This window comes from Hoplias malabaricus, chromosome Y, assembly GCF_029633855.1.
Source record: "Hoplias malabaricus isolate fHopMal1 chromosome Y, fHopMal1.hap1, whole genome shotgun sequence".
NCBI classification, from domain to species: Eukaryota; Metazoa; Chordata; class Actinopteri; order Characiformes; family Erythrinidae; genus Hoplias; species Hoplias malabaricus.
This window is the reverse complement of record NC_089820.1, coordinates 50,016,350-50,044,205: the sequence shown is the minus strand read 5'-3', so window position 1 is coordinate 50,044,205 and position 27,856 is coordinate 50,016,350. Positions and strand designations below refer to the sequence as shown.

The window sequence follows — 27,856 nt, the reverse complement described above, 5'->3', positions numbered from 1 at the left end:
CTGAATTGGATAAGCGGTTACAGATAATGAATGAATGAATGAATGAATTCTGGGTGGGCTCGGGACCTGCTGCGACCCCGAACTGTATAAGCAGTTACAGACAATGAATGAATGAATGAAAAAATACACCGAAAGCTTGGCCATCTCTTATATCACTTTGCACATTGATGTAGATAACAAATTACATGTAATTTTAAGGCTGTGTTATGCTATATATGAAGTAATTTAACAGAAACAGAAAGGAAATATTGGTCACTACTGATATGCTTGAAGTGTCAGGGGAACTAAAACGACATACTCATCAAAAGACAGTGGTTGATTAATTATTGTAATGGAAAAGGGTCCAGACTATGTCCAGCAAGTGTGGGTATCAGTAAGCAGTAAGTTATTCTTTGAGAATTCGGAGTATGAGAGGGTAAATACAGTCTAACACATACTTTTATGGGGTGTTGACAGCAACATAAATTCCCTCTGTAGCCTGTATGACAACACATTGTTGTTGTTGGTTTTTTTTGCACCTAGAGTTCCTGGCGAATCTTTGTCTAATACAACATGTAAATTGAAATTAAGACTTGCACTTAAAACAAGCGAAGTGCCCTTGGGCCTATTACTTGGTTAAATGGTGAAAAAACAATTGGATTTACCCTCTGATGCCACCTAGTGGTTAGACCACACACTTACAAGAGGTTATCTCTTATTGATTCCACAATACCCATTAAGTGACAAGAATCTACTAATAAGTATTTTTTATGTTTACATTTTATATAATGCATGAATACGGATTATATTGATATCCACTGAAATATATCAATTGTTAATATTTTTTACTACAATAACATAAATTCATTCATTCATTCATTAAATCATAAAAATTTAATGTGCACGGTTTTTATTTTTTTGGGAGATGTGAATGGAATAGTTCTGCAATATAATGTTAAAAAAGATTTGCCAGAATTCAACTGTTTATTTTCTCATCAGTGCCATCAAGGAGTGCAAATCTGTGTCTCTGCAGTCGTTTCGTATGTCTACAAAAACTCTGCAAATACTGCTTTAATACTCTCTTTTTTATTCAATAAAACCTAACCTGACACTTTAATACGAATATTTTGAAGATGTTCACTGTGTCTTAAATATTTACAGGAATGTGAAAACCTTTATTTTGAAATAGAAACTATCGCAAACAGCGGCTCTGACATTCAATGAGAGTGTGCGGTGTGTATCTGATCTGTAACGTATGAGGATAGGAAATCTCAGCGCTGATCCAGGAAGAGGATTTTTATATATAGCGTGTAATTGGGCCTCCGTTTGCGGTTCGTGGAGGCCAGCGGTGGGTTTTCCGGACACGTTATTGTTGCATCAGATAGAGGGCTGTGTAGAGATGTCAGAAGCTGGAGAACAAGGTAATGTTTATGATATTTTTATATCTTATTATAATTTAGTCATATGTGTTAAGTTTAGTACTAAACGTTAGCTACTGTTCTGGTCTGCGAGAAAAGCTGTTTACATCTGTGTAACGTTAGAGACAGTAGTGGTGCTCTTGTTATTAATCTTGTATTCATTTTAGAGACTTATGTCTATAACCCACTTTTTGTTTTGTTTTTTCAAATATATCTTAAAATGTTTTGACACACTAACTCATTCACAAACGCTTTAAAAATCGCTATTTTTGCACATTGTGGCACTTCCAGGTTGATTTAATCTAAATAAATTATATTCTGTTGCCTTCAATTGTGGAAGTGTCTGTCTCTTTGCATGTGTATTGCACAATGTTCAATTAGAAAACCAAAATTTTGTTCAGTTAGACAGTTTGGGGGGGAATTAGTGATACATAAAGCAGTATAATTCATGAGATACCTTAAAGGTGCAGTAGGTAATTTTATTCATTTCCTAACCAGAACAAATAAACAGCATTACGTGAAGAACCTGATTACAAAATATACTTTTTGTAAATAATGGCATCAATACAAGTCCATACTGTGCCTGAGAAGACCTGTTTGGAAAACAGCGCTCCAGTCCAGAATGGCTGGCATTGTGGGTGTGGGTCACCTGCTTGGCCACTGGATGTAGCCTTTATTAACGCACTAATGCATTGGTTCGGTTTCAGGGTGTACATATTTTGGTGGTTGTATAAAAAAGTCCTGCTTTGTGATATGCGTTCAGGATATATTTATACACACACACACACACACACACATACTTAGTTTAATAAATAATTTTCTCAGTTTAATCATTGGCTCTCTACTTGTGGGTGATACACACAAACATGTGGCAATTTCTTTAGTGGTATTAGTGTACAATTCCTGTTTTGTATGTTAAATTTAACATTTTGGGAAAAGAGTATGAAAGGTGCCATCATTTTTGTACCGCCAAATTTCATCTGTTAAATTCAGCAGATAAGCAAATGTGCATTTGTATTTGTGTATTAAAATGTACAGGAGAATTTGTAGGTTTTTTTCAGTCAGATTCAGCAAAAAATATAATTTGACAAGAATTCAAAACGTGTTAGCTCTGTGAGATGATGTAATTTCTAAGGGACTTGCTGTACTATTGTCAAAATGTCATAACCCCATAACCCTGTTGCTTAAAAAACATTATATTCCCACACTTTTTATTATATTTAAAATCATTTGACAACAGTGGAGTTTCCAATTGAAAACAATTTTCCATTCTGAAGCTCCTTTTAAAAATATATATTCTCAGAGAAATGTAATACTTGACAGTGGATCCATTCTTCCTTCCTCTCTAATGCTCACAGATAGATATTGGTCTGCAATGGCGATACACTGTATTACATGTTGACTGTTTCTATTCATTTAAATACGAATAGAAATCCTTTTCCCTGATTGTGAGAAAATATGAGCCTGTCTGATGTCATTGTGACCTCAGTTTGACCTCTCAAGTTCATTCATCATTTCTGGGACCACTGCTGATTTTTGCTACAGCTTCATGAATCGTTAATGTCAAGCACAAGCCATTAAGATTTGCTGTTGTTGTACCTTGTGCATGTGTATGTGTCCCTTCTTTGTCTTCCCAGCCTTTGATTATGGCTTCTTGCTGCGAATAAGCGAGGATGGCCGCAGGGCTGAGGCTCTGAATGACTACCTGAGCAACCGCAGTTACCTGGCTGGTTATGGGCCCTCACAGGCGGACTTGGAAGCCTTTGCGCTTCTCTGCGGACCTCCGTCCCAGCAGCATGTCCACGCCCTGCGCTGGTACAGACACATAGCCGCCCTGCAGTCCCAAATCAACGGCCAGGCCACAGACCCCAGCAGTGAGTAGAGCAGGCAGCCAGAGACTCCCAGCTAGACCCCTCCTTCGACTCATGTAGTGCATGTGTGAGACGCAGTAGGATGAGTCTGATGCGTCATAGCTAAAGGTCACTGTGCTTTGACATTTGATGTCTGTTGTAGGTATAAATTGATTGTGGGACAAAATAAGGTCCGAAAACCATTAGCAGATCCCAATAACTAAAAGTTGATCCAGTTTTTACATATTGCACATTTCTACAAAAAAATGTTGTTAAACAGTTATGAATAATAATATTAGCCTCTCATATAATTTACACTTTCGGTTAAACAGCAGTGATAAGTTGGCCATTTGTATGAAGATAATATTTTATAATTGTTTTACTTGTATTTTCTTATGGTATGGAGTCTTTAAAAGGCATAAATTAATATGTATTTTGGCAATTTCTTGAGTAGTTATTCAAATCTTTCATTGATTACTTACAATAGCCTATACTTCATGCATTAATTTGGTCATTCGTTCTTTTGTTTTTGTTCGTGCATTCATTCATTCATTCATTCACCTTCTGTGACCACTTCATCTTGTTCAGGGTCATGGTGGTTCTAGAGCCCACCTGAAATCATTGAGCAAAAGGCAGGACCCCACTGGACAGGGTGCCAGTCCGTCACTGGGATAGTGGGTTGTGATATCCTTAACTCTAGCAAGAGTTTGAGGAAACTGATTAAGTGGTGTATAAATGTTCCTGAAATTCTACAGTCAACATTTTGAAAACTACTAAAATTCCACAGATCTTTTTTTTGTTTTCCTTATTCTCAAATCAGTCTAGTGCCTGTTTGATATTTTGGATGTACGTGCTTTCTTCATGCTCCATGTTAATTTGATGGTAACAGTGTGCGAGTCATGATTGTGGGGTGTTTACCACCGTCCTCCTCTAAATGTTAAAACGTCTCCTAACTACTTCTTGGAAATACACCAGCCCCTGCAGGTAGTAAAAGCAGACAGATTTCTCAGTTACTTTCACTTGCAACTTCTCCTTTTCTGCTTTGTTTCCTGTTGACAGCGATTGCATCATATTCTCCACATTAAATATTTGTGTCTCTTACCTTTGTACATGTCTGGGTTTCTGAACAAAATTCTGTGAAAACACAGTTCATCTGTCGTGTGCAATTATTGTTCCATAATAGACATGTGCTGGACGCACACATGCATCTAACCATAGGCACCATGAGCAGTGTGGCTTGTTAACCCTTGTAATATAAATGGACATGTGTGAATCTAATTAATGATGTGATGTGTTTTGCCTTTCAGTAAAGGGGAAGAGGGTGCAGCCCCCATGGTCTCCCCCAGGTGGGACTGAACTTCCAAAACTCAAACTTTACAACAGCTTAACACGGACCAAGGTGTGTAAGCAGGACTCAAAAACATCTCTACACAGCTGTATTTTTTTTCATTAATTTTTTTTGTGTTTAATCTTTTATTTGACTGAGCACTTTTTAAAATACAATTGGTACATTCTAACAATGTAGTGTTGTTTTATGTTTTTAGGAAGTGTTTGTCCCGCAGCATGGGAACCGTGTGCTGTGGTACTGCTGTGGCCCCACAGTCTATGACGCTTCCCACATGGGGCATGCCAGGTATCGTTGTCTGTAGTCACTAATGCCATTTTAAATGAGCTCGGTATGTGTCCACACAGAATCCATTTCACTGCTCTTCTGGAACAGTGCTCTTTGTGATGCTTCTATAGGACTATGGCGAAGCACACAGACCAGGCGAAAGCATTCATTCAAGCTTTTAAAGCCAACTGTATATTTGTTGGCTATGTTAAATATGTTATTTAAATTCCAAAGGGGAAAAGCTAAATCTGTTGTTGCCGTCTATGATTCACATATTTTGATTTGCCAAAGCCATATGTAAAATCTACTGTTTTACTAGAACATTTTGAAAACAAGCTCCAGGTTCTGAAATGAAAGAAATTCACTTGGGAGCTCTACTGTTTGGGTGTGAGTCATCCAGTGATCAAGCCATTTCCTGTGTTCAACAAAAAAAACTAAATCACCTTCTGTTCTCAGCCTTGGATTCTGTTCTGTTCTGTTTCTGAAGTGTCTGCTCTTCTTTGTGTTGATATCTTGTCCTTGTCCTTCCAGATCATACATTTCTTTTGACATCCTTCGAAGGATACTGATGAACTATTTCAAATATGATGTCTTCTATTGCATGAACATCACTGACATTGATGACAAAGTAAGATGTTTCAGAATATATTATTGTTTTTTTTTTTTTTTATTTTAGTGGATAGTGTTCGTCCAGAGAATCTCCTGGTTGTGTGTTCATGCTTTTCAATGGCTGATTCAGTATTTCTTTATCCATAGATCTTCTTGCTGTCCATTCTCTTTCTCTTTTTACCTTCACACATGAATTTACATGGTGTTTTTACCAAGTTACTACGTCTGGAGACATTTATTAATCAGCAGCTTAGTTGTATTGCTGTGGTGCAAGGAAACACTACGACAGAGATTTAGGGCCATGACACTGGAAAAAAAATGTCAGAATGTTCTGAGTAGAATGAATGAATAAAGAATGAAAGTTCTGCTCGCTCCAGATCAATCATTTTCATGATAATTCTAATAGTATCCTGTGAAACTACATGTCAAATACTAATAATACTCTAGTTCCTATGCCTGAGAATTTACACCTGAATCCTTCATCAATACACAACATTCCTTGTTTTCACTGCAGAGAGTTGTCTGCCCATTATCCGACGTTTACATATTATTGTACTGCAGTATGGAGACATGTCCTCGGCCTCTGTAGCAAAGCTGAATGTAGGTCTGAGGTTGTAGTTACTCTTAAACCAAGTTTAAAGCAATTTAATAATGTTTACTACATAATAGTGTAATGTTTACACTATATACAGTACTGTGCAAAGGTCACAAGTCATCCGGTCTTTTTGTCTGTAAATTTTACAGTGGTGTGTGTGCTATAGAATAGTATATATGGTCACTGTCCAAATAAAAACAAGAAATAAACCTTCCTAACTTTCACTGAAAAGATTTCATTCCAATTTCTATTGCTCCATTTCTCATGACATTTTCACACAATGTGAAGGACATCTGCTGTGTTCCAGTGATGTAGTAAAGTAAAAATCCACAAAAATGGAGATAGATGGTTTTAATTGGACAGCCACAATATACTATATATATGTATACCTACATATTCCATGTAAATGGGCTCAGTGCTCTTTTCAGACACAGTCATCTCAGGTGAGACACGGCAAGCTAACCAGATGTAGACGTAGATATTGACGGGTGGCTTGTGTAGACTAGATCCCATGTAAGTGTACACTGGTGTCAGGTTAAACTTAGACAGGATGATTTGTGTAATGGCATCCTGCTTTTTTCAGATCATTAAAAGGGCCAGACAGAATCACCTGCTAGAGCAGTACAGAGCAAAGAAGCCAGGTGCCTCTCAGATCCTGCAGGATGTTTTAACTGCCAGAAAGGTGAGAATCTTTACAAAACACTTTCTTGCAGAGTAAAATTCTCTAGTAATTTAAATGCAGATACATAAAGACTCCACAACTGTTTTTTCTTTTCTTTACTTTTTGGTGATGTTTTAGTGTATAGATATGACATATACCAAAAAATAATTTGTACCAACTATTGATAGTCTCTGAATGCATTCTGCAAAAATGCATAAGGGTTTGCTTTGCATCATGTTGCTTTGCTTTAGCCATTCCAAGCCAAGCTCGTGGAGACCACAGACCCTGATAAGAAACAGATGCTTGAAAGACTGAACATGTCAGTGACCACTGCGTTGAGCCCCCTGCAGGAGGCGATAAAGAGTGGGGCTTCAGATGCTGTTATTGAGAGCCAAGCACAGGTCAGTGTGATATTCTAGTCTACACTACAGTTTAAGAATCATCATAAGTCCTGTATTTCTCTCAGATCAAAGCTCATATTTAGGCAGTGTAAAGACTATTTTTATTCTTTATTTGCTTTTTCATAAGGTTTTGCTGGAAGAAGCTAAGGACCTTTTGTCAGATTGGTTAGATTCCCAGTTTGGCAGCCAAGTTACTGAAAATTCAATATTCTCCCTTCTGCCAAAATACTGGGAAGGGGAATATCATAAAGACATGGAGGCCCTCAATGTAAGTATTAATTTGGGTGTTATATGGTACAATTTGTTTGGAATGCAGTTAATAAACCAAAGGAAAATGTTTTTATTTTTATACTAAAATACGAGTTTGAAAGGATTAATATTTTAAACCGTGACAGTTTGGTACTTACAGCGTTTGTTGATCTACCTTTGATTATTGACCACTGATGACACTAATATCACAATGAGGTTCTAAGTAACTCTGTTTAATTGACAGGTTCTCCCCTCTGACGTACTCACGCGGGTCAGTGAGTATGTTCCAGAAATTGTGGAGTTTGTCAAGAAAATAGTGGACAATGGATATGGGTTTGTATGTTTGGGTCTTAACCTGGATAATGTACATGTACCTACGTTATATTACTAAAGATTATCGTTCTTTTGTCTCCCATGCTGTGTGTGCAGGTATGAGTCTAATGGATCAGTGTATTTTGACACTGCAAAGTTTGATGCTAACTCCAGACATTCGTACGCCAAACTGGTGCCAGAGGCAGTGGGTGATCAGAAGGCTCTACAAGAAGGAGAAGGTGCATTCTTGTTTACACTTAATAGTTTTTATATACAGAAAAATAAAATTATTTTTTCTAACTCATGGCAACGCTTAAAAGGCTGAAAAATGTACTGATGTATTTTGGCCTACTCATGACTTAGGATGCACAAAATGCACAATAAATCAGCCCAAATATTGTTGAGAAAAGGGGAAAAAAGGAAAATACACGTTGTATAACAGTAATAGGTTGCATGCTCTGATTTTTTTTTATATTAAAAGCTAAGCACCACTTAATGGACCTCCATGAATATTTCACATTATTTTAGTTACTGACATTTATAAATATGAATTAAAATGAAAATAGCAGCTTAATTTGCTTTAAAACTGACAATTTTATTCAATTGACGGAAAAACCCGAGCTCACTACGGAATTTCTTGAACGCAACCGTGACGTCACTGGTGGACAACAGCTGAACAACGCCGCGGTAAAACACCGATATGACCGACTGTTATGACAGTATCTAGCTAGCTAAATAACCAACATTATTCATGACAATAGCCTAGCAATAAGCTAAACTCAAATTTAGAGGTACCGTTATTCTTGTAAATGTAATAGAAGTCGAACTCGAATTCATCCGACACTATAAACCTCCGTAATGCAGCTACGTAGCCGAGTATAATCTGAGCCACCGAGTTTAGCGAGTCAAGCTAACGTTAACTAACACCAACTAAAACAGGCGAAGTGAGTGTCCTTACCCTGTTTACCTCCATGCTACAGAGGCTCTTGAACACCTTTCATTGGTTTCCTTACATGCCCATATTGTTGGAAAAGCGCCAGTGAAATGAGCTACAGATAACGGAGTGAGCGGATGGTCCTTTCCAAAGTGCCCGTTTAAAGTTGACAAATTTAGTCAATTATTTGGATATTTTCGGATCTTTGGGCCATTTGTGCACAGATGTCCCACTGTACATTGAATTATTGCAGCAAACAATAACAACACACCTTTTCGTCATTTTGCATTAAATTAAGTGCGAATTCTAGAACTGTCCACCGTCTACGTCACAGGCAAGACGCCTATTAGAGTTTCCGAACACCGTTGGGGGGTGGGGACCAATGGTCTTTTAAACCTTATTCCTTGAATTAGTAAGAAATAACATGTTTTCTGACTATCAATAAACACAAGTTAGGAACTCAAATTCCACTGTATTTATTTGTTTGACACTCTCATATAGCTGGTGCTTAACCTTTAAGAGATTTTAGAGGACCTCTTGTGCACATTTTTCTTAATATAATGTTAATGTAATGTAACACATTTTAGGAGACCTGAGTATTTCAGCAGATCGTCTGAGTGAAAAGCGTTCACAGAATGATTTTGCCCTGTGGAAGGCATCCAAGCCTGGGGAGCCATCCTGGGAATCCCCTTGGGGAAAGGTGAGGTTTCTTTTGTTTCTTTTTTGATTTGTGACTCACCTAAACAAAGGCTAAAAATACTTTTCAATGGTAATTAATCAATTGTGCTATAATTTAGTATCAAACTCTTCTTAATCAGTAAGGACAGAGTTTCCCACTAGACCAAGTGAGGGTAAAGTAGTTCATGTACATCCCCAAAACATAAATTATCACCCTAAGCAAAAAATATCCTTAGGCACATCGTCTTAAAAGAAATCTAGAAAACTAGTCAAGCCTTCATCAGCATACACAAAAAAAAAATTCTACACCTGGGGAAAACAGCCTGAATATTCATAATAATCTTAGTTTCACTCTTGCTGTCTTTTTAAAGGGACGTCCTGGTTGGCATATTGAGTGTTCAGCAATGGCTGGTTCTATACTTGGAGAGTCTATGGACATTCATGGAGGAGGTTTTGACCTGCGCTTCCCTCATCACGACAATGAACTGGCCCAGTCTGAGGTGCAGATGTCTTTTCTGAAGTATCAATCACATGTATTGCAACTGAGGAATTACTGTGTTTTATGTGGATATAGTCTAAATAAGAGAAGCTCTGTCTGCTGATGTCATGGATTTGGTGTTTTATCTGTACAGGCGTACTTTGAGAACAACCACTGGGTGCGCTATTTCTTGCACACGGGTCACTTGACAATAGCTGGCTGCAAGATGTCCAAATCGCTGAAAAACTTCATTACCATAAAAGATGCCCTAGCCAAACACACAGGTACTGGTTTTACAACATTTCTTAGTGACTAATAGTCAAGTAATTCACTTTTTGATCAATCCTCCAGTGTTCATTTTAGCCCATTTTAATCGTGAAGCACTTCTGGGTTGTATCTCATTCAGTCACTCATACAGATGCATACTCACTTTTATAAATTGCTCAACATGAGATGCTATTCAGTGCTTGGCATGACTGAAACATTGTGTTCTTGTTTATATTAAGGAGTTTGTGCTGTCAAGACCTTTGTCAACACATCTCTGAAACTATTTATCATGCCAGTAAAATGAAACTGAGTGTGCCTCAATTCCTAGAGGGCCTCCTCACTGCCTACATAGGCAGCTATCTACGTATTCAGAATTCCAACCAGCATCCAATCTTGTAAAAGAGATAATTAAGACACTTTAGTAAGATGGCACACACATCAACTTTGTTGTCCCCCACTTGAAATGAATGGTCTTTACTCCCCTCAACTCTAAGTTACCTTGACTCTACTTGTCGGTAGCAGGTATATTAAGACCTAAAATGTTGTAGATAACTCTCTAGATTTTGAGACAGACCGTGTGTGTGCTGCAATTTACTGAATTATGCCGCATCTCTTCACAGCAAGGCAGCTGCGTCTAGCCTTCCTGATGCACTCCTGGAAGGACACATTGGACTATTCCAATAACACCATGGAGTCAGCTATTCAGTATGAGAAGTTCATGAACGTGAGTCTAATTCATATGTATGGCTGCTGTTTTATTTGTTCTTATTGTGCCAGGTTGCTGAACGAATCTCTGTGTCCATAGGAATTCTTCTTGAATGTGAAAGATATCCTAAGGACACCTACTGATATCACTGGTCAGTTTGAAAAATGGGAAACAGAAGAAATAGAACTGAATAAGAGGTCAGTACTCAGCTATGCGATATATGTTGCCCTTTAATAGATGGTGTAATGTGAAGTGGTACATCAGTTTTGGAATTAGATTTATACATCACTAAAAAGTTTCCATAAACTAGTTTCTGAACATACTAAAAACACAATGTTCTATTTCCTGTGCAGTTTCTATGACAAGAAAGAGGCAGTTCATGAGGCTCTGTGTGACAATATCGACACACGTTCTGCCCTGGAGGAGATGAGGGCCCTTGTGGGGCAGAGTAATGCTTACATAGCAGCCAGGAAAAGCGCCAAACTTCTGCCAAACCGTATGCTGCTCCAGAGCATTGCCTACTACCTGACAGACATGTTCAAGGTGAGGTTATTACAGGCACACTGAACAATAACACCTTCAAAGCTTATTATATATAATGGGTAATAATTATGTATTTACCTAAGAGTTTTAAGAGTATATTACAGTTAAATGTAAAATAGGAGAACTGAGAGGAGTAGTCTGCCTTAATATCTGCTGATATGCGACGTTTTAAAGTTAATTATGTGTTTGGTTTTGATTTGTTATTTTGGTTTACAGACGTTTGGGGCAATTGAAGGAACAGAGCCCATCGGATTCCCTGTTGGAACAAATGGCCAAAATGCTGATGTATGTAAAAGTTGTCTAATGTGTACTTGATTTGTCTTTTCAAGCATTACTCGTTTCATTATGTCTCACATGAAGTTTTAGAGTGGTCTTTTAATCTAATGTAATATGTCCTGCAGCTGGAAAGTACCGTCATGCCCTACTTGAAAGTACTTTCAGATTTCAGAGAAGGAGTTCGAAAAATTGCCAGAGAACAAAAAGGTAACTTTCATTTGAAAAGGAACAAACAGTCATGAGTTCCTCTTCATGTTATTAAAGAGCTTTTATACTGACACTTAGTGGTCGGCATGTATCAGAGTTTCTGTTCTAAACCTATTTGAAACATGACCACCATTTTGTCAGCAACCCTCTCTATAGTGCATAAACAGATTGTTAGAGTTTTGTGGGTTACAAAGATAATAAAGAAATTATATTTCTTTATAAAATATTTTGTAAATATTACTTGTGGTAAAATAAATGGATTTTATTATTTTATTTCTAATACAAAATATTGAGACATACCTAATAAATTACTCAATGGAGAGCACCAGCATTGAACACTATTTATTTTGTTACAGTTACCGAGGTGCTACAACTGTGTGATGCAGTAAGGGATGACATTCTTCCAGAGTTAGGAGTTCGACTTGAAGATCATGAAGGTATACAGCAATAATATAAAAATATTTGGTAGCACATGAAGTTTGATAATACATTTTCTGGTGAAAAAGTACATCTTTGCCATATTCATAAGCTGTGACATGTCAGTGCTAGCTTCATGGGTGGTGCAGCAGGTAGTGTGTCGCAGTCACACAGCTCCAGGGACCTGGAGGTTGTGGGTTCGATTCCCGCTCCGGGTGACTGTCTGTGAGGAGTTTGGTGTGTTCTCCCTGTGTCCACGTGGGTTTCCTCCGGGTGCTCCGGTTTCCTCCCACAGACCAAAAACACACTTTGCATTGGTAGGTGGATTGGCGACTCAAAAGTGTCCGTAGGTGTAAATGTGTGTATGTCTGTGTTGCCCTGTGAAGGACTGGTGCCCCCTCCAGGGTGTATTCCCGCCTTGCGCCCAATGATTCCAGGTAGGCTCTGGACCCACCTTGACCCTGGATAAGGGTTACAGATAATGAATGAATGAATAAATATTTATATTATTAATGAATATTAAATGATTTAAAAGTCTTATTAGAGAGAACTACATTCTTAACTTCAAAATCAATGCTTTAGGAAAATTGTGTGGATGAGTGTGATCAGTTCGTTACAGCGATGTCAAGAAAGACATACTGAGAGGCTTTTACTTGTCTGTTATGAAACAGGGCTCCGCACAGTGGTGAAGCTAGTAGACAGAGAGACCCTACTGAAAGAACGGGAAGAAAAGAAAAAGGTAATTAACATTTATACAAGCGGTTCTCTTACAACTCATACCCCACAGATCTCTGAAGCTATATGCTCTCTATCATTCACTTCTTTTACATTTAAAAAAACTTCACTGCTAAATTATATTAAATTCTGAGTGTTACTTCATTTTAGATTCTCTTGTTTCTCTGTTCATCATTCTGACACATTCTTGTAGTGTCCTGTTATTACTGATCTGAAACCTGTAAAATTAAATGAGAATATCATATGAGAATCTACAAACCCAATTGGCTTTTCAGAGTTAAAAAAAAAATCCCAACTTTAAAATGTGTATTTGTGCAGCTGTTATGAAAACATGGTCATGATGTTCAGTTAAAGAATCGTTTATACAGTTTAAATTACATGTTCAGGTTTAGTAAAAGCCAAGGTGAGAAATGCTGAGACATGAGTGAAACAGAGTATATGGCTATCTGCAGGATAGGGCTCAAATAACACTCTTTTGTTTGCTAGTTTTGAATTACACTTGCTGCATTTACATGCATATGCTTATTAAGTTTCATGTCACAGGTCTGCATGCAGTATTTTGTCTTAAAATACTTATGGAATTTCCTGGTTTGATTCATAGGTAGAGGAGGAAAAGAGAAAGAAGAAAGAAGAGGCAGCAAGAAAGAAACAGGAGCAAGAGGTGAGGATATATTGTGATTAGATGTCCAAATAGATCTTGGTTTGCACAAGGGCTGAGTGGGACACAAGTGGGCTGCCAGTGGGGGACAAATGCAAGTAGCCCAGTAACTTATATGAGAGATTTTGTGGTGGGCCTGGGGTTTACCCTGTTCTGGTTCCATCGCTGACCATGGAGGACTGGAGGGCATCCATTTGTGGGGCCAACATTTGACCTTTGCACAAAACATGCTGGTAACCAGCTAGGCTGCACATATCGGGCCCCGTATGGTGTGTGTTGGCTGAGATTCATTCATTTCATGCTCCTTTTCAAACCTCTCTTTTCTTTTAGACATAAGAATACTACTACTAATAATAATAATAATACATGGCGTTCATAAAGCAGTTTTCAGTGACCCACAGACGCTGTGTCCAGTTTGAATGAACCTGTAAACTAACAGGACCTTTTCCTGTCGCCTTAAAGCTAATGTAAATGAGCTCTGGTTGTGTCTTGTTCAGAAGTTGTATAATTTTGTAGCTTAGTATCCATATGTGGACAGAAAAATAAATGGAAATATTTGAACAAAATAACTTTAAAGGAAATAATTTAGTTTTGCAGTGATATGGGGACTTTAAAGATGTATGTTAATAAATTACCTCACGTGGTGAGAAATAAGTGATTCATCAATATTTTGTTCAATTTACAGATGGCCAAACTTGCAAAGATGAAGATCCCCGCTAGTGAAATGTTCCGCATGGAAACGGACAAGTATTCCAACTTTGATGACACGGTAATGTAGACCAACTCCTTTTTGTTAAATTAAATATAAAAACTATGTGAATGAAAATTCAAAGTGCTACAAATTGGCAGGACAACACTTGAACTTAAAATGCTTATTCTGTTCTCTAAATTCATTTGCAGGGTTTCCCCACACATGATGCAGAAGGAAAGGAACTTAGCAAGGGACAAACCAAAAAGCTTCGTAAGCTTTATGAAGCACAGGAAAAGCTGTACAACGATTACCTCCAGTCTACCCAGAATGGAAGCTGAGATCGCTAATAGTTGGAGTCCACCAGGACCTGCAATCCGCCCATAGTGTCTGCTCTGCTCATGTCCTGTGTTGGTTGTTATGTGTAATACAACAAGACATTCAGATTTCGTTTGTGGGTCCTGGTGCTATGCTATGGCAATGTTCATAGTTTTACATACATTATAGGAAATGGAGGCTGCCTGTTTTTGCAGCTTTGTCAAAATTGCTTGGAGACGTTTACTGTGGTAACAAGGTCTACAATTTGCTTTGAAGCTGAAAAGCAGAAGGATGTGGGAATATTTCGTAGTATGGATGGCCTTTAAATCTGAAGGATGTTTGATGTTCTGCAAAATAAATGCAAAAAAATATATATAATAATCTATGTCATTGTGATAGAGGCCTGATAACATGTCATTATGGGTGAGAAATATAAATAACCAGTTATTGTGATGAAAAGTGAAAGCAGTGTTTGCCAGAGATACCAATATAATGATGACAGACCAGCATAATTAAGACAGGTATGAACCTTTTATATCCTTTTATAATAATTTTTGACAAACAGACTGTAAAGGGGACAGGGCAGGGCGGGGAGAGTCCTGCTTTTAATAACTGGGAAGGAAAAAGGATGCTGAAGGTTTGAAGGGATTCTGTGGAACTTAAAAATATAAAGCAAAAACGTAGATTTTGGACGTTGCTCAGTCCTGTTCGGTTTGCAGGTTTTAAAGGGTAAAATAGCTAGCATAGGATTTGGATAGCTATTATAACAGTTACATACTGTTTGTATTTTGCAATTACTGTGTATTGTCTATAAATAAATAAGTAACAAGGACCTCAATAAATTGAAAGATGACTCTAAAAAATATTTTGGTGTGTTTACTATGATCCTCAAAATTGTGTTCATGTGTGAATGCAAACACCAACAAGTTGTAAGATTAAAAATAAATTAATGTGCTACATCAAACACTTTTAAGAAGCGTTTACACCTCAAAAATGTGCTTTGAGGGTTGGTATGATTACCCTGCCCGATGTCAGACTTTTTTAGGGTCCTAGCACATAGTGCAGGGACCCTATTGTTATTGTTAGGGTTTTTTTTTTCTTATTCTTATTCTTATTACTTTTCTCTGCTAAAACGCACTGTGGAGCATAGACCGTAAAGTCCAGAACCACCACACTTGAAAGCATGGTACAGCTGAGGTGCAATGAAAGAAATATCGAAAATTACACTTATTGGTCTGTTGGTGGCGCTATAGCAATGCCAAACACGTTTAAGTCCCTATCTCCTAAACCGTATGACGTAGAAACAAAATTCTTTTTTCCCTAATTCCTTGTTAAATCTATTAAATCTAAAACATTACAAACTTAGATTCACTTTTTGCAAGTTAAATTTAAACCTGTGATTTCTTGTTAATAGTATGACCTGTGGCTGTCACCACTGTGAAGAATCAGGCGGTAAGTTTCTGTAACATTTAGTGGAAGATCTGAATGAGAGTTAACATTTTCATCTCCTGGCTGAAGAATATTCTCCTGCTATTGAATGCTTTAAAATGTGTGAGAAGTACTAAGTTTCACTGAAGAGCAGCATGTTTATTTAAGGACCCAGGAGAAGCTCTTTTTTTATTTATTTGAATGACATCACACACAGTAAGCAGTCAGTGCCATGACTAAGCATTTCCTCTTTGAATCTGCGGTGATATGTCTAAACATGTAAATTCAGACAGACAGGTTTTCTTAAGTCACAAACCTAAGGAACCAATCCTGTCATGTTTGTGGGGCGGGGCTTTAGAGCTGCAGGAGAACGGCGGATGCGTACACGGGTTTAGACGCTAAATTTGCGCATGATGAATGGAGGCGGCACTGACTTTTAAATAAATGTAATTCTGATGACCAGGGCTGCATTTTAGGGCATTATTCGATGTCTGGCAAGGCACTGTCATCTCTTAGACGCAAAAATGTGAATGAATCTTTCACAGTAGCCTTCGTTGTCCAGCTTGGTTTGTTGGGCGTTGTCATAGCAACACGTCATCGCTTCCTTTTAGTAAGAAATGGTGTATTGTATTAACAATTTGAGAATTATCTTCAAAACTCATTAGTAGACTACAAAGTATATACTTTATATTAACATATTAGTGTGTAGTACACCAATGGGGCACAGTCAAAGTCCCTCTGAAAGTCGGGTCCGTGTGGTTTGCTGCCTCTTTAAAGATGAATGGGAGGCATGGGCGGTGCTTTCCCTCCTTTATAACAGTGTCCTGTGTTGGAGCTGGGCTGTTTTTTCCTTGTTGGGTTCAATAACGTCACTGCCACACACACCGCGGCGTGGTGTTCAGTCCCGTGCCGTACTTCCACTCTTTTCCAGTCGGTCGCCAGTAGGCTGAAGGACTGTTTCTGTTTTAATGGCTTGTCATCTCGCTGTGGACTAAGAACCGGTGACTCCAGTCGTTTAAAGCAGCGAGGGCTGTTGCCCAGACGGACGGAGACATGGCTGTTATACAGTGTCGTGTTCAGTTTCTGGAGGACACGGACCCGTTCGTGTGTACAAACTTTCCCGAACCCCGGAGACCGCTCCAGTACGAGCTCAACGAGAACCTGCCCCTTAACGAGCTGATCGCCGGGGTCCATAAACTGCTCCAGGCGCCTCTCAAGGTAAACCTAAACACACATGCATTCCCTCTCGGCAAGGGAGGTGTACCAGCCCAGAGAGCAGAGAAACATGGAAACGAGATTGAATCCAAATGACTACACACCTGTTGAATCAACATTTCTGGTTTCTTTTCAGTCTACAATGTTGGATTTGCTGAGTTGAGTTGTCAACGTTAATATCTGACTTGTTTCAGTGAAACAATTGCTACGCTTAATAGATATCAATTTCAGGTTTTATATATTCAAACAGCAGAGTATACTGCTAATGATTTCACATGTCCTGAGTGATGAAAGAGCGAGGAAAGTTTGCTGTAGTGGTTCTGTGAGAACTGCCTGTGTTGTGGCATACTGTGACAATCAGGCTACTCTTCACTTAACTACTATCAGTCTAACCTATTTGAGCTCTCCTTCTTCCTTCCACAGGCAGATACTGAATGTGGGTATCTGCTGTAGTGTCTTATAATCTAGGCTTAAAGTTAATGGTTGAACCTGTTTTTTTTTTTATTGTGGAAATAGAACCACTTTATTGGCTCATGTTAACTTGACTTTAATTGATGATTTTGTTAGGGATGGAATCCATTAGAAAGCTGGTTTGAAAGTGGTGTTTTAAAGCCTACACACCTCCATAACCGCTGCCAGCTGTTTACAATGTTGGTGATTATTGGTTGCTGATGTGCCTCCTCACTGACATGCTTATGTTTAGGGCCTGCTGCAGGTTGCGGAGGACTAGGGGGAGGTAACTAAGTGAATTACTGGCTGGCTATTGCTTTGTCATATTAAAGAAGATGGTGAACCCCCTGCATTGTCAGAGCATTCCAAGCAACAGAAAAAGAACAACATAAGGAATTTATTGAGTGTTCTGACCTGTTCCTTCATTGACCTTACGTCAGCTATTATGTTGAAACCAGGGAGCAGGAGAAGATTAATCACAAAAAGGAACTGAGAATCAAATAGGCTGCACTGTAGAAGTCCAGTCCTCTCCATGTTATGCAAGAGGTGAATTGCCAGTGAAGTGCTACAGCTGTCCTGCATAGCTACTGTTGGAATACATGTCTAAAATGCTTGTGTTCTGTAGGAAAAATAAATAAAAGCCTTACAGATATGTCTAAACTAATTCTCATAGACAGGGCTCCAATATCACAATAATTTGTAGATATCTGCTGATCTAAGAATTCTTCTAGGTATTAAGCCTAATCCAAGACTCAATTTAAATAAAATTCTCCATTGAAATTAATATGTTGTTTGGGAATAGGTCTTACTCCTGTGTGGACCATCAACCTCATTTGTTATTGCTGAATAACACAACAACATGTATTGGTGTGACAAAAAAATCCCAAGCTTTTAAACAGGAATGTGTGTATGTATTTGGGGAAGCCATGGCTAAATTGTCCTGATGCTTGCGGAAAGGGTGGGATCTGTAAGCAGAAGATAAGGCCAGCTAGAATGGTCTGTTCAATTAGTCCCTTATTACAGCTGAGCGAGGAACGTGGAAGAGTCATCGTAATACATGGGGAAACGCACAACCAGATAAGAGCTGAAGAACCATTAACCTTCCTTCCAGAGACTTTTTGACTGGACAATGAAAGCAAAAAAAGTTAGAAACCATTCTCATCATTCCTGATTAAGAGATTATGATCTCCCTTTCCACTGGTATTTCAGATATTGTTTGCAGAATGTGCCCTGCATTTTTCATAAGTGATGCCCTAAATAGCCTCCATATTATTATTATCTTTGGAATGGATTCAATGCAGTGTTTCCAGGGACTTGATAAAGTCTCCCTCTTGAGCTCTTACCAAGATAAACAATAACCCTTATGCCAGGCTTCACAATATGCAGTCAATCTAATACTTTTATTGTTTAAGTAGTGCAAATTACAGGTTGTTACAGCACAGCAATTCACAAAGCAAGATTTATTCTTAGGTCAGAAAACATAAGTATAAATTGAGGATTGTCCAATAGGTTCCTCAGCTCTTTTCCTATTGGATAGGCTTCACTTTCAGTTTATTTGACTTAACTAAGAATTCCTGCTTTGCCAACTATGATTCTTATCACTTGTGTATTGTTACTTATCGAGTAAAACCTATTTAATCAATTTCATGATTTTCAAGTAACATTGTGTCAAAGTTTGGATTCAGCAAACAATAGAAAGGGTTGACAATTAACAATGGAGCATATTCCATCCATCCATTATCTGTAACCGCTTATCCAATTTAGGGTCGCGGGGGGTCCAGAGCCTACCTGGAATCATCGGGCGCAAGGCGGGAACACACCCTGGAGGGGACGCCAGTCCTTCACAGGGCAACACAGACACACACACATTCACACCTACGGACACTTTCGAGTCGCCAATCCACCTGCAACGTGTGTTTTTGGACTGTGGGAGGAAACCGGAGCACCCGGAGGAAACCCACGCGGACACGGGGAGAACACACCAACTCCTCACAGACAGTCACCCGGAGCTGGAATCGAACCCACAACCTCCAGGCCCCTGGAGCTGTGTGACTGCGACACTACCTGCTGCGCCACCGTGCCGCCCCAATGGAGCATATTGACATTTTGACATTTCAATACATTGCAAAGAATATTACAATTACAATATGTAACACCTGTGTGTGTTGTGTGTGAATAAATGTAAGACACTGAACACCCTCTCTTCTCCCATGCTCAGTTAGAGGAATGTGCACTGCAGGTGGCTCCTAATGGAAACTACCTGGATCTGGAGTCTTCACTGGTGGAGCAGAGGGATGAACTAGAGCAGTTCTATGAAGATGTGTCGTAAGGATGAATCCTTAATTTTCTCTTTTTTTCCACTCTTTCAGTTTCATTCTGCAATTCTATACCTGTGACCTTCTAATTTTAATTGCCTGTCTGCCTCTTTTGCTCAATTTCTTTTTTTTTTTTTTTTTTATACACAGTTGCCTTCACATACAAGGCTTTTTTGTAAAATACTGATTGTCATCAGAAATGAACAATATCGAAAACAAAAGTGCCTTCTAATGCTCTAGCCCCAAGCTATTTGCTACTCACGATACAGCCACCCAGTACAATACTTTGTATTGTTCCAACTCTAGAATAGTTCAATAGAAATGGTTGTTCACTTACTAATACCCATCAACATTAACTTTACAGAGGGCAGAACAAAATAATTTTACAGTTTTGAAAACACAAGTTTTTAGTGCGATATTGACAGGCTAACAAAGCACACGGCAGAACACTGGAGGCATTTATGTAAGAGTTAGGAAAGGGTTGAGCTTTACCGAGGTAGGCAATAAAGCAGAGAGATGGACAGAATGGCTCAAAATGACCATGGGCTTTCAGAAACACACCCAAACACACTTGTGGTCAGGGATGGAACTCTGATTTTAAGTCTGGGCAAGGAGAGGGTGAGTGGACCACATGAGTCATCCTCACTGTAGGAACATGACAGAGCAGTGCCCATGCTTTTTTTTTAAGACACATCCTCGGAGTTTTGCTTTAAACCCATGAGGCACTTGGTAATTTAGCTGTGGTAAGTGAAATGCACATGCTGTTTTATTTTACCTCATCAGTTGTATTCAGTCAAGGTTGGTTATGTTTTAGAACATGTTTTGGAATTCTCTGGATACAGATTAAAGGTACAGGTTCTGATGCTGGTGTTAGCCTTAAGCTTAGTATGATTTTTATTTTTTTTAAACTCCTTCAGGGTGGTATTAAATCACATTTAAATTCCAGGCATTAAAGCCTTAGACAATGATAAAATCACTTTATATTTAGACTGCATAATGATATATGTGCAGATAATCTTCTGATATCTACAGATGACTGCCTACTCCAGGCCCACTGGCTAAAGCAGTCACAGAAAATGTATATATGCCGTAATGAATGACTGCCTACAATAAGTTGGATTAGACTGATGTTTAGATTTGATTCATTTGTTTTTTAAAGTTATGTTAATGTGCAGTGTCTACATCTTTCAAAAAGGTATTGATATTATTACCAAAGAGATTTTACATGAGGCTATCTAATTTCACAGGAAAATCGTATCAAACCACCTCCCGGTGAGGATTTAATCCTAAGGATAATCTTCCTTGCTCTTAGATGCTTGCTTGCTCAGATATGTTTCGCAGACAAATCAGCACATGTTCTTCCCTTTCTCTATTACTGGTGTGTGTTTACGTCTTTCATACACTCACGCAGTCACTCTCACACATGCAGTCTTTCTCTTTCTCCACAATGAGCTCAATTCTAGAAGCGAACATGAAGCGAACCTAATTTGAATGTATCTGGGCTGCTACACATTCTCTTCCAGCAACAAAAGCACATTCTGTCCAGACCCCATGCAAACCCTGATCCTGGGGAGACAGTGAGTGTGTATCATTCGCGTAAACCACTGAAATCCAAGGCTTCATTTTCTGCTGAGAAAGTGAATGGCATAAGAGCATGCAGTCATATTAAATAAGCAGAAAAAAAAATCCTTGAAGTGATGTAATCTCTTACAAGGCGTACAAGAAAAAGTCAGAGGGAAAGACTTTTTCTGATTAAATCAAAGACTTGTTTTCTTTTTAGCAGCAGTTTCCAAGTCTAAGCATGTAGCCTTGGTTTGTTATGCAGCAAAGCATAGTGTATAATTAAAACCCAGTCTTAACTTTTAAAAGGGCATTATTTTCATGTGCTACACTCAAGCACTGCAGTCACATCTGGAACTTCATCAGGTTCCACGCTGCATACAGGAGAGCCAGCAGGAAACACGTCATTTGAAATAACACTTGGAAAATAGAAGCCCGCGTGTGTGTGTATGCACGTGCATTGGCCACATACAACACCTATGAGAAAACCCAGGCCATAAAGTGCCCTGATTTTAGCAGCTGACTCTCATGGAGCATACTTTCCATGCCTGTGTCCTGACTTTCCATACCATAATCCTCCACTGGCTGCCATGACTGTGTGCGGTGTAGTCTTCATCTAGATTCTGTATGTCATCTATCTGTTTTAAAGTACTGGTTTGGCACCAAATCAAATTTGTTTTAACCCATTCTTTTCGGTCTCATGGGTATCCTATGCATCACTTAAATACAGAAAATTAATTACATTATTTTGCTTAAAAATGCCATTTTGTTTAAATTCATTAATACATTCATTTTCTGTAACTTCATTCTGATCAGTGTATGTAGGTGTCTGTGTCAGTCCTGTATCACTGAGCACAAGGCAGGAACACTGGACAAATCATCACAGGGCGTCTTATAGCCAGTTGTTCTACCAACATGTGTGAAGTATACCAGAGCACCCACATAGACGTGATGAAAAGACAGTTCAAAATAAACCAGACATGAGGGAACTGTTTTTGAATCAATTGATTGCATTCCCTTATCAAATGTATTTAAATTGTAATCCTATGTAACAATATTGCGGTCTTTGACACTGTTTAAATGTTTTGTACATTCTGCCTGTTTATTTAAATCTATGGTCAACATTTTCAGACCCTGAGGACAAGCCTTGTGTACATTTATGCAGTTACATTAAATGTTGCTTAAGATAATAGATGGCACATTTTTGTATTTTATAAGTCTAAATTACTCTCCATTACTGAAATGTCAGTGATACTTTGCATCAAACTACAATCCATCAAAACTAAGCTTGCCTGGTATGTTTTTATTTATTTATTTGTTTTTGTTTACTGACAACATTGGTCTTTAACTGAAAAGCATTTGCTGTAATAACATTTGGAGAATGGAGGAAAGTTATAGTCAGTTGAGATTGCTGGGGAGAACAGAATGACCACAATGCTGAATAACAGCAGCGAACGAACTCTGTCCCCCCACAGAATCCCAAAAGCATTTGCTTACCACAGTACCCACAGTTGACCGCATGCTTATTCTTCTAATGTGTCTATATTTTTATCTGCTTGTGTTTCTGCAGTGTAGGCAAAAAGCCCATCCTGATCCTCCGTACTCAGCTGTCAGTGCGTGTCCACTCCATTCTAGGTAAGAATATCTTCTTCCCCCTATTCTACTCAAAATCTGGTAGCATCAGCTGAAACAGGAGAAACTTTTGGCTTAAATTTCAATGCAGAATCTTTTAGTAATGCTGAGGTAGCAATAGAATCATCTCAGCCTTTCCACTGGAGTTAAAATTTCCTTTTCTCCAGGAGCTCCCAAGGGATTGAGGGGGGAAAAAGGCCCACAGTGCCAACCATGTTAAAATCATTTTTATCCCTTTTTTGGTTGTCATTGACGTACAGCATTCCTATTTTACCCTCAAAATCCATCCCTATTTCTGATCTCATCAGCTGCTCTTGGTGTACTGCTATTGCCTGCTACAGAGGTCATGGTCATTAATAGAAGTCTGACTGTTGTGTTTTGATGGTTTTTTGTTATATAAGCTCTAAAGGGTGATTCCAGTCCTCTGAGCACAGTAATAAGTACAGAAGTTTACAGATTTTTTTTTAAGTATTATTCAGAGGATATGATGTAAAGGGAGTAATCCAGAGTGGTATAATGTGAAATTGTGTAGGCAAATGTCCAGACTCTAATTGCATTTCCGTGATGGATATCAAAGATAGCAATGCTGATATCAGACCTTTAGTTACGTTATTTGCTGTGTGAACCACTGATCAAAATGTTATATTTCACTAGGGGTAAATCAGAAGTCTTCTTTGAGTCCATTTTTGCCTTTCTGAGCTTTCTGTATGTTGTTCATCATGAGTAACGTAATTCGCCATAATACACTATTGTATGGCATTGCGCACGCATATGAATTCAGTGACATCACATTGTTAATTCATTAGTACAATGTCAGTCCACCCTGTGTAATGTATATCACACACAAGGGCTTTTTTAATGCAAATATTCATTCATCCATTCATTCATTGTCAGTAACCGCTTATCGAGTTCAGGGTCTGCGGACACTTTTAAGTCGCTTGTCCATCTACCAATGTGTGTTTTTTGGGCTGTGGGAGGAAACCCATGCGGACACAGGGAGAACACACACAACTCCTCACAGACAGTCACCCGGAGCAGGGCTCCAACCCACAACCCCAGCCCCCACACCCTGGAGCTATGTAACAGTGACACTACCTGCTGTGCTATCGTACTGCCCTTTATGTAAATAATGTCATAGTCTTAGTGCGAATGATTGATGTGATCAGTTGTGACTCATTTTGCTAAATCTCTTGCGCTGTTGATGTTCAGGTTTGATGAATCTGATAATAGAGGAGGAGTTTTAGTGAAAGTTTTTCTCTACTCTACTGGACTGCTGCTTATTTGTTAGCAAAACGAGCAGGTGCTTAGAATGCGTGTCTCACAGAAAGGCACGTGCCTCAGCAGGATAGACCAGTTCCACTGTTTTGAGTATTAAGGTCTTGAATCTCCTACACATTCCAGGTGAGGAATATAGGGCACCACTCTGTCAGACAGAAAGCAGTATCTGTAGTGATATTGATTATCTACAAGTTGCTTTTCCATTTCAACACCTGTCTGATTTATTACAGCTAGTTCAGTGGAAGTCTGTTACTTAAATCATTATAAAGTTGAGAGGCCCAGATGTTAATGTGAGAGGTTTTAATGATAATGCCTTTAAAACAGAATGACTCACTTATGATATCTCTTATATATAAACTGGTTTATCTGTAGACCCACAACTCTAAAGTCTGGGGTGTGGTGTCTCTGAGGGATAGGTACAGAATAGTTGTTAGGAGTCTTTTTATCTTTTTTGATTAAATCATCTCATGGGAAAAATAAAATCTGCTACTTTAGTTTTTTTTTTTTTATCATTCTGTCTCTAAAGGACTAACATAACTTTGTTCTGGATGTATACTGTGGACATATACCAGTATGACTTGTATAACCTGCTGTAATACTGTGGGAAATGTTCTGTAAATTAGCCATATTTCATGTTTTCCTCATGTGTTCTTTTTAAAAACTGTGGTGTTTTCCTTTCATGTACCCTTTTACAGCACTAACAATCGGTTTTGTGTGCAGGTTTTCCTTAAGCCCTATTATCAAAACAGAAATCTACAGAATGTTTTTACCCTGCAGAATTTCTTTGCCACCCCTAGCATATTATACTTTGCTTTTCAGAGTCATCTGTCCAAACAAATATGCTCACACATTCTCTTTTAAATCCCCAGCTTCTTTTCTAGAACGCAGGTTTTCTGGAGGTGATTTCAGGTGATACAGGTTTTGGAAAATAGCCTACTGTTCTGTTGACTTTTTTCAGGCATGTATTGTCCGGTCCAAAAACTGAAAATATAGTTCATAGAGAAACTGGTGATGCTGAAGTTGATCAGCTACTTTTTCTAAAACTACAAATGCAAACACTGTCTTTCCGTACATGGGGTATTTGTTTATGACTTCTTTTTTGCCATGTACTGTCATATGCAAATATTTGTGCATAAAAATCAACATATCAGCACAACAGTTTATTTAACAAGCCGTTTTCAAGCATTTGGTTTTCTGCAACCAAATAATTTTAAGACGGCCCATTCTTGGAATCTGATTGGCTGCAGGAAGTATATTTGTTGTTGTACTTTTTAAAAAAGCATTAAACTAAGCGTTTAACTACAAATGACACGCCCTTCTGTGGCATTTTCTGCCTGCTAAACAGTCATTGAGGCCCTCCTAGGAAGTAAAAGTAATAAATAAATACAAGCAGTGGTTAAATATTGGGCCATTAATGTTCGTTTAGCAACAAGTAAAGGCAGATCAAAGGTATCAAATAACATGCTGGAAAATCCCTGATGGCTAGATTTTTTTTTTTTTTTTAATAATAGATGTCTTAAATGTCTTAAAGAGCTTACATAGAATTTCGAGAAACGTTTTGTTCACTGACAACATTGTTCAGATTCATTGTGTTGTTTTATTTTGATTGTAGCTGTTGTATTCCCAGCTTCCTCATCAATGAGTCACATGTCATTTCTAGTGCACTTTAACAGCGTGGCTGTTTCCTGTGAGTTGCAGGAAACTCTTTCCATTTGGTCATTGAATCTAAAGCTGCAGTAATGACGGAGGTATTCGCCTACAACTTTTTTTTTTAAACAGAGATGAGTTGGAGTGTACATTTTTAAATTATTATTTATTTATTTTTCCGTCTGAATCCTACTACTTAATACTCATCCTAGTTACCAGACCTTTAGGTTTATTTATAATTTTAGCAAACTTAAAGTTTGTTCCTTAACCTGATCAGATGTATTAAATGTATTTTCTTACATGGAACAGATAACTTAAGCTGTGCTTAATTGTTTGTTTCAAGGAAAAAGAAAGCTCAGATCAATTTGTTCTGGCTGGCTGATGAAGACCGCTGTCTGTGCTAAAGTGAGAAATGTATTGTGAAATTCAGACCTAATGGCAGCACTGTGCACTGAAGGTTTTGTTGAATTGCTCCCACTGTAATTCTCTCAGAACGGAACAGTGTCATTTAAAGTGGCCAGCAGGAAATGCCATGCTGCAGATAGGTCATTCCGCAGGGCGCCGGACATCTATTTCTGCTCTGTTTTATGTGATAGTGGTCAACATAACTGAGAACTGAAACTTAAGCTCACTTATAAGTGTAGTTAGTTAAATATGGATGAATAGAAAACAGGTGTTTGTGTAAAATCAGGCTAATGGACATAAGCTTTGCTTACAGCATTCTGTAACTAGCAGTTTAGTCTTTGTATGGCACCATTTTGTCTGTGTGTGGTGCATAACATGCCCTTTTTACAGCTATTTAAGCTGATCATCTAGGTGATGTTAACAAGGCTCTTCCAGGTGTACGGGCTTGTATCAAAGTCTTGTCCACTTGGCAGCCATCTTGAGAATGCCTCAGGGCTGTCATTTCCTCTCGTACAAGACTAGGGCAAGTTTCGCACAGAGCCTAGGCTTCCGTCTGAATAGAAAGAGCACTATTATAAAGAACGCAAATAGTTTAACTTTGAAATGGTTTCAGATTTCTGGTAAAGCAAATAAGTAATTGGTATTGTTTGGTTCAAATAATTCTAAAAACAGGTATTTGTGTTCTTCTGGTGACACACGTGCATATATTTTCTACTTTCCTACGCTTGAACACTTGGGTCCTGTGGCCACAAACACCATGGTCAGCACTGGGACTCCAAAGGGTTAATAAAAACTGCCATAGAAGATTCACTTTTGGTTGATCTTTGATTAAAGAACTATTTTACAGGAAAGCCATTCATGTATACGGGTATTTATTTATTTATTATTTTTTTTATTAATTATATTAACATAATTTAGCCCAGTCTCAAGCTAGTCTCTCTCCAATCTTGCAGGAGAATTCTATGATCTGAGCCTTTAATGGGGTTTTAATGGGTACTTTGCTTTGCTCAACTGATACCAGTACTGCTGAAGGTCTCTGGTGGAGACTGTTCTTAGGGATGAGGTTGTTTTAGTATAGACATGTCATTGGGACCTATTTATACAGCCTTCTGTGTATGTGGGTGCATGTGCTTCCTGTGAATAGATACAGGCAGACTGCTAACAGTCTGAAGCCATTGTCTTGTTTTCCCTGATCTACAGAGGTTTTCTTTAGGCTTTTGACAGAAATAGCTTCCAGTGTGGCTTTTGTTGGCTTTACAAACATCTTCACTGCCAGTAGCGCAAATACTAGGCCATACTGATAAAATGTATTATCTATCAGTAAAATCAGAGTGC

The 27,856-nt window shown here is 38.4% G+C and overlaps 2 protein-coding genes across 7 annotated transcripts in view; both read left to right on the top strand.

The window, feature by feature from the left end:
• Positions 1-1,315: 1,315 nt before the first annotated feature.
• On the top strand, positions 1,316-15,439 carry LOC136678299 (cysteine--tRNA ligase, cytoplasmic-like). 2 transcript variants are annotated; one of them, XM_066656303.1, is made up of 23 exons: positions 1,322-1,400; positions 3,035-3,271; positions 4,555-4,646; positions 4,792-4,880; positions 5,391-5,487; positions 6,647-6,745; positions 6,976-7,125; positions 7,253-7,393; positions 7,619-7,707; positions 7,804-7,925; positions 9,208-9,320; positions 9,670-9,798; positions 9,931-10,060; positions 10,664-10,767; positions 10,849-10,946; positions 11,103-11,292; positions 11,509-11,577; positions 11,694-11,775; positions 12,132-12,212; positions 12,864-12,931; positions 13,529-13,588; positions 14,271-14,354; positions 14,486-15,439. In XM_066656303.1, exons 1-23 carry the CDS (start codon positions 1,379-1,381, stop codon positions 14,612-14,614), a joined length of 2,475 nt encoding a protein of 824 aa, XP_066512400.1. In that variant the 5' UTR covers positions 1,322-1,378; the 3' UTR covers positions 14,615-15,439. The 2 variants fall into 2 exon arrangements, with proteins under 2 accessions (XP_066512401.1, XP_066512400.1); XM_066656304.1 differs by lacking the exon at positions 3,035-3,271 and having other exon boundaries at positions 1,316-1,400.
• A 1,334-nt stretch (positions 15,440-16,773) lies between these two features.
• LOC136678110 (FH1/FH2 domain-containing protein 1-like) overlaps positions 16,774-27,856 on the top strand; it is a 53,821-nt gene continuing 42,738 nt past the window's right edge. For all 5 annotated transcript variants that reach the window (XM_066655962.1, XM_066655961.1, XM_066655960.1 and 2 more), the window contains exons 1-3: positions 16,774-17,237; positions 19,903-20,009; positions 23,130-23,194. In XM_066655962.1, coding sequence (XP_066512059.1) covers positions 17,073-17,237; positions 19,903-20,009; positions 23,130-23,194 — 337 coding nt within the window. In that variant the 5' untranslated portion in view covers positions 16,774-17,072. The remainder of the gene's footprint in view (positions 17,238-19,902; positions 20,010-23,129; positions 23,195-27,856) is intronic.